General features: G+C 44.5%; 1 protein-coding gene across 1 annotated transcript; it reads left to right on the top strand.

Moving 5' to 3' along the window:
- The first annotated feature begins 5625 nt into the window (after nt 1-5625).
- Nucleotides 5626-7494, top strand: TCEAL3 (transcription elongation factor A like 3). Its single transcript, XM_012813171.1, has 3 exons — nt 5626-5736; nt 6282-6350; nt 6666-7494. Exon 3 carries the CDS (start codon nt 6693-6695, stop codon nt 7284-7286), a length of 594 nt encoding a protein of 197 aa, XP_012668625.1. The 5' UTR covers nt 5626-5736; nt 6282-6350; nt 6666-6692; the 3' UTR covers nt 7287-7494.
- Nucleotides 7495-9919: the final 2425 nt, after the last annotated feature.

Raw genomic sequence — 9919 nt, 5'->3', positions numbered from 1 at the left:
CCGCCTCCCAAGTAGCTGGGACCACAGGCGCCCGCCACAACGCCTGGCCATTTTTTGGTTGCAGCCGTCATTGTTGTTTGGCGGGTCCGGGCTGGAGATTCGAACCCGCCACCTTAGGTGTACGTGGCTGGCGCCTTAGCCGGTTGAGCTGTAGGCGCCGAGCCCATACGTCTATTTCTTGTATGTGTTTTATTCTATTGGTTTCTTTGGCTATCCTTGATTAATATCACATTGAATTACTATACTTATAATATATCTCAATACAGTAGAATCTCCATATTTGACCATCTCCTTAAGTTGACCTAATTTTCATAGACTGAACATATACCACATGTACACATCAGTACAGCAGGCCTAGTTCCTTATATTGACCACCTCTGTATGTTGACCACTTTTTTATAGTCCCTTGGATGGTCAACTTACAGAAGTTCTACTGTTTTTAGACTTCATCATAAGTATCGGTATTTAGTAGATAAAAGTCTTCCAGATGGGCTCAGCGCCTGTAGCTCAAGCGGCTAGGGAGCCAGCCACATGCACCAGAGCTGGTGAGTTCAAACCCATCCCGGGCCTGCCAAAACAGCAATGACAACTACAACCAAAAAATAGCCAGGCATTGTAGTTGGCACCTGTAGTCCCATCTACTTGGGAGGCTGAGGCAAGAGAATCGCTTAAGCTCAAGAGTTGGAGGTTGCTGTGAGCTATGATGCCATGGCATTCTACTGAAGGCACATAATGAGACTCTGTCTCAAAAAAAAAATGTCTTCCACATGGTTCTTTTTCAGAAACGTTTAGGATATTCTTAATTTTTTTATATTTGTATAAACCTTAGAATCAGTTTGTCAAGTTCCATGAAAGGAAGAAACGAGAGAATGGAAGAGGAGATTTAGGATTACATTGAAATTATAGAACACTGGGGAATTAACATCTTCCTAACAATGAGTCTTCCAATCCATAACTATGATGTATATTCCATTTATACCACAGTCATACCATCCTTGACCACTTTACTTAAATCTCCCTGAGCCTCAAGTTTCTCATTGATCTAATCGGGCAAAGAATCTCTACTCAAGGATTAGTGAGAGGATACTTGGGATACCCCACTGTCCTAAATGAAGCAGCTCCCCTCGTGTGGAGCACATGGCAGGCACTCAGTAAAAATGGTGCTCCCAGAGGTCTCTAGAGGACAGCACTATTTCCTTATGTTTGATCTTTTCCTCTCCAACCTGACCTACTACCCCAATGGATAGATAAGGAATCATTATGACTGCCTTTTTTGAATGATCAAGGTGTGAAGATCTATCATTCCTTAAAGGTGTTTCAGAGGAGAAGTCAGTATACTGGGAGTGACGTATACAAGGACATATAGTCAGTAATGATGGTTTGTTTCCAGACAGAAGTTTCAACCACTGTGCCTTGTGTTTCTATGTCTCATATACCTTTGCTTTCTCAAATGTTCATCTAGAACAGTAGTTCTCAACCTGTGAGTCATGACCCACAGGAACTGTATTAAAGGTTCACGATATTAGGAAGGTTGAGAACCACTGATCTAGGGGGTAAAATAATGGGGCAGAAGAACTACTGATGGTGCAGTAGTTTTTTTTCTCCTACCCCATAGTCTATTGATCTAATGTTACTGAAGCTCACATATAAGAAGAACTATACTATATATACTATTACATTTTCAAATAATGCCTCTGATAGCTATGCAAATTTTTATTGCAAAAATTATGCCTTTTATAGGAAGTTGAGATGAGGTTGAAGGAGCTATTTGTTGAAGAACTTACTATATGTTGAGCACTTTATATAGCTGTTTTTATTTTGAATTCACAATAATCCTATGGTGCAAGTAGTATTACTCCCATTTTCTGAAAGAGAAAATTAAGGCTTATGGAGTTTTGGGAACTTTCCCAATTCCCACAGCTAGTAAGTGGCAAAGCTAATATTTTATCTCTTGATATCTACTGTACATAATGAAACTGGTTGTTATAGTGTAGGTTATATGGTAACCATGTGATCTCATACACATAAAGGAGCTCAATAACACCTATTGATGAGAATAATAAAAATGAAACATCTCTCCTTGGGTTTAGAGGCCTAGGTTGTGGCATTCACATGAACTGAGTTAGAGCAAAAAGTCAGTGTATTCAATAAGCCAGTGATTTGGCACTAGACTGAAATGCCAATCTACCTTATTCATGTATTAAAAGCTCATTGAGGCTGGGCACCCGTAGCACAGTGGTTACGGTGTTGGCCACATACTCTGAGGCTGACGGGTTTGAACCCAGCCCGGGTCAGCTAAACAATGGCAAATGCAATAAAAAAAAATAGCCAGGCGTGGCGGGCGCCTGTAGTCCCAGCTACTTGGGACGCTAAGGCAAGAGAATCTCTTAAGCCCAACAGTCTGAGACTGCTATGAGCTGTGATGCCACAGCACTGTACTGAGGCAGCATAGTGAGACTCTCTCTCAATAAGTAAGTAAATAAATAAATAAATAAAAGCTCATTGAAACCTAGGTGTGTAGAAGAACATTCTCGGCTTTTCTTCTCCAGATTTCTATTTTGAGACCAGTACCATATTATTTTGATTTATTATCAGAAGCTCTCATGTGTTAAAGAACTATAGTCCTTTATCATTACTTTTATTAATTTCTTGCCTGTCCTTGTCCATTTAATTTTGTCAAAGGACCTTTGATGGAAAATCCTCTGAAATTCCAAATTAAGGGTAGGGGGTGGAGGGATAGAATTCACACCTTTGTAAAACTGAATCATCCCATCCAGGGATCTGGCCTCCTTAATTGTTTAGATATCCAGTAAGTACAGTTCTTGTCACATCTCAAAATTCAAAACTTACTTTAGATCTTCAATAACTACTAAAAATTGATTTGAAAGTAATCGGGCTAGGGATCAAGGCCCTTTTTAACCTGGGTTATGGAGTGGTTTCTGTATTAGAGGTAATTTGTTTGTGACATACATACTTCAAGGACTATAATGAATATGAAACAGAAAAAAGTGGTAGGATGCTATGATGTTCAGGCAGTCCCCAGGCTACAAATGAGATAGGTTCTGTAGGTTTGTTCTTAAGTTGAATTTGTATGTAAGTTGGAATAGGTGTATTTACCTATCACCTGTACTAGCCTCCATTCATAAGTGCAAATTGTACATAAGTCGGATGTTTGTAACTTGAGGACTGCCTGTATAATGCTTTGGAAAGATGAATTTATTAGAGGAGAGCAAGACTTGTAGCAAAATCAAAAAGGAGACTGCCACTATAGACCAGCAGAGAGGAGTTTATTGCCTAAAAGAGGGTAGCAAGAGTGGAAGTGGAAGAAAATTGGGAGGATTCAGATATATTTAGAAAAGAAGATCCAGACAACTTGGTGACAGGGAGGAAGAGGGAATTAGGAATGATTCCCAGATTTCCTGCTTGGGCAACTGTGTGGATTCTGAGGCCATCTATTAAGACAAGGAAAACAATGGCTTGGCACCAGCCACATACACCCAAGGTGGCAAGTTCGAATCCAGCCCGGGCCTACCAAACAACAATGACGGCTGCAACCAAAAAATAGCCGAGTGTTGTGGTGGGCGCCTGTGGTCCCAGCTACTCAGGAGGCTGAGGCAGGAGACTCGCTTGAGCCCAGGAGTTGGAGGTTGCTGTGAGCTGTGATGCTATGGCACTCTACCCAGGGGGACAGCTTGAGGCTCCTGTCTCAAAAAAAAAGACAAGGAAAACAAAAAAGAAGGTTGACTTTTGTATGTAGAAAGGAGAGGAAAGATGGCAAAATCACTTGGGGACATAGTACATTTGAGGTCCCTCAGGGATATCCAAATGAATATGTCTAATATTTGTTTTAAAAGGATTTAAATCAAGTTGATATTGAAGCTCATATTGGAAAATAAACAAGCAAGAATATAGAGTAAAAAGCTGAAAAAGAAAACTTCCTTGGTGGCACCTGTGGCTCAAAGGAGTAGGGCACTGGCCCCATATGCCAGGGGTGGCGGATTCGAGCCCAGCCCCGGCCAAAAACTGCAAAAAAAAAGAGGAAAAACTCCTGAGGAGGACTAGATCTACCAGATATATGAACTTATATGAATCCTCTATAATTCACACTGGTGTATGAATAATAAATAGACCAATGAAATAGAAAGCCCAGAAAGTTTTCTAAGTACAACTTATGGAAAACTTAAACTTAGTATGGAAATTTAGTGAGTAGTAAAGGTGGAATCTCAAATCACTGGAGCAAAGATGGACTTTTTAAGATGTGATGCTGGAGGCTTGGCGCCTGTGGCTCAAGCAGCTAAGGCGTCAGCCACATACACCTAAGGTGGTGGGTTCGAATCCAGCCCAGACCCGCCAAACAACAATAATGGCTGCAACCAAAAAATAGCTGGGTGTTGTGGCGGGCGCCTGTGGTCCCAGCTACTTGGGAGGCTGAGGCAGGAGACTCGCTTGAGCCCAGGAGTTGGAAGTTGCTGTGAGCAGTGAAGCCATAGCACTCTACCCAGGGGCTCAGCTTGAGGCTCTGTCTCAAAAAAAATAAAATAAAAAGATGTGATGCTGGAAAAACTGAGAAACCAGTTGAAAAAAGAAAAAAATCCATACTTCACACCATATACAAGTATAAGCTGTAAATATATAAAAAAAAAAGTGAATGCTGCTAGAAAACGTGTGAATTCTTTTTTGACATCATGTATGATGAGATTTCTTAACTATGAATCAAAATCTAGAGGCAATAAAAGTGATACATCTACATTTTAAATGCATAGCAGAAAAATGCTATAAACAAAGACAGAAAGCAACTGACAAATTACAAATAATATTTGTAACATACAACAGATAAAGGCCTAATAGAGTTAACATATAAAGAAAACTTGAAAATTGAGGGGAGGACCAACAACCCACTAGAAAAACGTGAAAAAGACATGAACTAATAATTCACAAAGGTATTTAAATTGTCCTTAAACATGGAGAAAGGCAAAATAAAACATCAAGATACTTCTCAACTATAATATTACTGAAACTTTTGAAGTATGTCCTAGTGTTATGTTGGAAAGGGTATTGGGAAATAAAACGCTCCTACATTACTTAAAAAAAAAAAAAAGAGTCTGAGACTCAGGTGAGGGAATACCATGGAGATATAGATTTGGGAGTCATTGGTGTTTAGAGGGAAGTGAGATCACCCAGAGAAAAACTGTGGAATGAGGAAAGAGGTCCAGGATAGAACTCCAGAAGCACCAGTACTCAAGGTGGCAGCTCAGTTCCTTGGCAGTCACTGGCACCCGGGCTTGAGTCTGGCAGAGCTGGCTTCAAAGCGGACTTTGGGGTTCAGAAGCTGAGCTTTCTTGGCAAAGTCGGGTACCCTTCCTGATCAGCCATCACACCTGGCAATCTAAAAGAGATGCTGTAGGAGGATGCTGTGAAATGTACCTGGGGGTTAAAAAGCACCTGATTCTCCTTGACGACCATCCTTTGCTACACACCCCCCACCTCTCAGCTTCTCAGCCCCTTGGGAATGGGGGGGTGGGGTGGCGAGCTCGGGTGACGCGACGTTCACGTGACCTGCCGGGCGCCGACGTGGGCACCAGCCCCCGCGCTTGCCTGCCCGCCCTGCGGTCCGGTCCCAGCACCGGCACCGAACCAGCTCCCGGGGCTGCACCAGTGGTGGGCGAGCGGCAAGCGGGCTTCCGCGAGCCCGAGGCGACGCAGGCCTGTCCCGGGTCCCCGCAGGTCAGTGTGAAGGCGGGCGCTGCCAGCGAACCCGGGGCAGGGGTGGAGTGGCCAGCTGGGAGTAGGATCCCGGAGCAGCGGGGAAGGGGCTAGGGAAAGAATCTGGGAGATTGGTGACCAGGGGGCACAGAGTGGGCAGGGGAAGGAGGACCCCGCCACGGGTCAGCTAGCTTCTTCAACACCCCTCCTCTGTGCTCCCCATCCATTTTAGATCAGGAAATTGTGGGGGGGCGCCCCCGCAGTGCGACAGCGAAACGCAGGCATATTCTGGAAATAACCCCCTCTCACACTCTCCACCTGTGAAGGCAAATTGACCTCTGCGAAAAGCGGGTGGGATGAAGTAGGTTGCCTCCAGGGGAGGAGGCAGGAGACCCAAACGCAGTTTGAAAAGCATCCTAGTCTGGCGCCCAAGGCCTGGAAAGAAATGGCGGCTGGGGTGCAGGGAAAGTAGGGGAGGAAAACGTTGGGCAAGGAGCGCCCAGTTGCAGGAAAGGGACCCGAGTCCCTCTGAGCCCACTGAGCACGCAGCCCCTGCCCAGTCTCCTGTCTGTCTACAGGTCTCCGTATTTGTTCCCGTACTCTGCGAGGCCTGAGGAGGAGGAGCAACCTGTTCAGAATCTCTGCAGGTGGGTGAAGGGGTGGATGCAGGGACAGCGACCCAGAAGGGTTGAGAGTATGAAAGGCATGGCCTGGGCAGAATTTGGCGCTCCACTGCCCAGGCTGAAGGAGTGTAGAGAAAGTGACTGTGCCTGACAAGCAATGGTGGGCCCACATGTGTGGGAGGAATGGTGGGGTAAGGGGTGGGTAGAAGGCACACTTGGAAGTCTGGCCAGGGTAGGGGATCCCTCACCAGGGGCAAGATGCAAGTGCTATTCGAACCTGCAGTCTACCCATGCCCTTAGCTTCCCATGTCTCCTCTATTCTCTGCTCCTACTCCCCAGGACAGTAAAAAGAGGGAAAAACTCAACATGGAGAAACCCTACAGTAAACATGAAGGGAAACTGGAAAACGAGGGAAAGCCAGAAGAGGATGTAGAGCCTGAAGATGAAGCAAAATCAGACGAGGAAGAAAAGCCGGACGTGGAAGAGAAGCCAGAATGTGAGGGAAAGCTAGAGGATGAGGGAGAGCCAGATGAGGAGGGACAAGAAGATGAGGGAAAGCAGGGAAAGTCTGAAGGTGAGGGCAAACCACAAGGTGAGGGCAAGACAGAATCCCAGGCAAAGCCAGAGAGCCAGGCACGGGCCGCTGAAAAGCGTCCAGCTGAAGATTATGTGCCCCGGAAAGCAAAAAGAAAAACGGACAGGGGGAGGACTGACGACTCTCCCAAGGACTCTCGGGAGGACTTACAGGAAAGGCATTTGAGCAGTGAGGAGATGATGAGAGAATGTGGAGATGTTTCAAGGGCCCAGGAGGAGCTAAGGAAAAAGCAGAAAATGGGTGGTTTTCATTGGATGCAGAGAGATGTACAGGATTCATGCGCCCCAAGGGGCCAGCGGGGTGTCAGGGGAGTGAGGGGTGGAGGTAGGGGCCAAAGGGGATTACATGATATTCCATATCTTTAATGCCTTTCGCCTTCAATTCTGAGTTCTCTGATGAGAATACTGCCGGCCCTGCTTTCCTTGGTAGATATTTGCCAGGTCCTGTGCTTTATCTTTAAGCTGATAATTTGCTTTAGCTGTCACTCTCCTTACCAGCAGCCTTTTGATCAAATTACAGCGCTCTTTTAGTATCGAATTTTCATTCATGTGCATGGAAGAAGTGTACATTGTAAAGTAACAATAAAATTTGCAGAACCAAATATACAGTATCAGCTGACTTTTGTAAAAATGTAAATATGTATTTGGGCACAGAGAAAACTCTAAAAGTTTGTACATTGGAAATTAGGCAATGGTTGTTCCTGCATGGGGGCCAAGGATAGGTCTCAAATGTAATCAAAAATGAGTCCAATCACCTGATGGGTAGGTAACTCATGCCAATCCTCTGCTGCTGTGCCCCTCCCATGTCCTCCCCAGCTCAGTGAGCATTGCTGTCCCTCTGGGTCCCCTACTCATGCTATGTAGAGGCATACTATGGCTCCCGCATGTGTGATTCTTTTCCTTTTCTTTGCTCAGTCATCTCTACTTTTTCCTAAAGGATATGGTTACATTTGTCATAATAAAAAATAAAACAGAAAACAATAAATAATCAATTGAACTGTTCAGTGAGCTTATGAAGGCAATGAAGACACTTAAAATTCCTATTATCTGAACATAACAAGTAAAATTCACATTACTTCTGGGATTAATAACTAGAAGAGTCAACCTGGCAATTATTACATATCCATTGCTGTACGAGTCAGTCTTGTGATCTGTAACATGGGATAATACTTGCCTTACAGGACTATTTAGTGGATCAGATGAGGTGCTGAATAAGTGAGCTTCACTGAGCTGGCTCCCTTGAAGTAGCAGAACCCTGTACCCTGTCAGACACTAAAAGGAGAGCTGAAGGTATCTTCCATTTGTGCCGAAAACAACTTCAAGCAGCTAAGAAGAAGGCCCCACCCTTCTTTGGATGCTACCATATCTGGTGGTCATTCCTGCTGTGCCCAGTACCTGTACTATCTACTAACAGCCGCTGATATAATGGAGTCCTCATGGTGACAAATCTCTCCTCATTTAGTACAGTTCTAGAGGGCCAACCCCCCTATTTGAGCCCTATATGAGTGTAGATAAAGTCCTTCTCCCAACTGCAGGTGGTACTACCCCAAGGTACTACCCCAAGGCTGCCTGGGTCCCACACAGTTGTAAGCAAAGTAGTCATTAACATTTTTAGGTTGGGCAGCACCTGTGGCTTAGTGAGTAGGGTGCTGGCCCCATATACCAAGGGTGGTGGGTTTGAACCCGGCCCTGGCCAAACTGCAACAAAAAATAGCCAGGCATTGTGGTGGGCGCCTATAGTCCCAGCTACTCGGGAGGCTGAGGCAAGAGAATCACCTAAGCCCAAGAGCTGGAGGTTGCTGTGAGCTGTGATGCCATAGCACTCTATACCTAGGGTGAAAATGGGAGACTCTGTCTCTAAAGACAAAAAAATTAAAATTAAAAAATAATAAAAAAGATGACTTGTATTCATAAAAAAAAAATTTTATGTCATTTTACATTTACTTATAGTTTCCTTTCTCTACTTAGAACTCAAGACAATTTTATTTATTTATTTATTTATTTTTGTGACAGAGTCAAACTCTGTTGGCCTGCCTAAAGTGCAATGGCATAGCTCACAGCAATCTCAAACTTTTGAGCAAGTGATCCTCTTGCCTCAGCTTCCTTAGTAGCTTGGACAATAGGCACCCACCACAACACCTGGCTAGTTTCTCTATTTTTAGTAGAGATGGGGTCTCACTCTTGCCGAGACTGGTCTTGAACTCCTGAACTCAGGTGATCCATTTGCCTTGGCCTCAAGACTTAAGACATTTTAGATCTGGCTTGGCACCAGTAGATCAGTGGTTAGGGCACTGGACACATACACCAAGGCTGGCAAGTTTGAACCCAGCCTAGGCCTGCTAAAACAACAATGACAACTGCAACAAAAAAATAGAGCCAGGCATTGTGACAGATGCCTGTAGTACCATCTACTTGGGACGCTGAGGGAAGAGAATCTCTTAGTCCAAGAGTTTGAAGTTACTGTGAGCTGTGACACCACAGCCCTCTACCAAGAGGGGGGGGCGATATAATGAGACTCTGTCTAAAAAAAAAAAAAAGAAAAAAGCTGAGTGTTGTGGCAGGCACCTGTAGGCTCAGCTACTTGGGAGGATGAGGCAAAAGAACTGCTTACGCCCAAAAGTTTGAGGTTGCTATGAGCTATGAGATCACGGAACTCTACCGAGGATGGCAAAGAGAGACTCGGATTTTAAAAAAAGACATTTTAGATCCGCTGAGGAATGTGTCCTGAGACTAATCTAATGACCAGAAAATGAATTGTGTCACCCCATCCCAGTATCCCAGGGAAATTATATCTAAATTTTCATACATTTCTAAGTATGAATTTTCTCTGAAAAGCCTCCTGGCTGTCCTATTATACAAAATCAAGGTACTTGTCCATACATAATATCAGAGAATTACACATCTTGAGTTTCAGGCTAAGAAATATCTCTTCTGGCTCGGCGCCTATAGCTCAACCGGCTAAGGCGCCAGCCACGTACACCTAAGGTGGCGGGTTCGAA

This window comes from Otolemur garnettii, unplaced genomic scaffold (genome assembly GCF_000181295.1).
Source record: "Otolemur garnettii isolate 467f Iridium unplaced genomic scaffold, OtoGar3 scaffold00248, whole genome shotgun sequence".
NCBI classification, from domain to species: domain Eukaryota; kingdom Metazoa; phylum Chordata; class Mammalia; order Primates; family Galagidae; genus Otolemur; species Otolemur garnettii.
The sequence above is the reverse complement of the archived record's forward strand: the minus strand, read 5'-3'. Positions and strand labels throughout refer to the sequence as shown.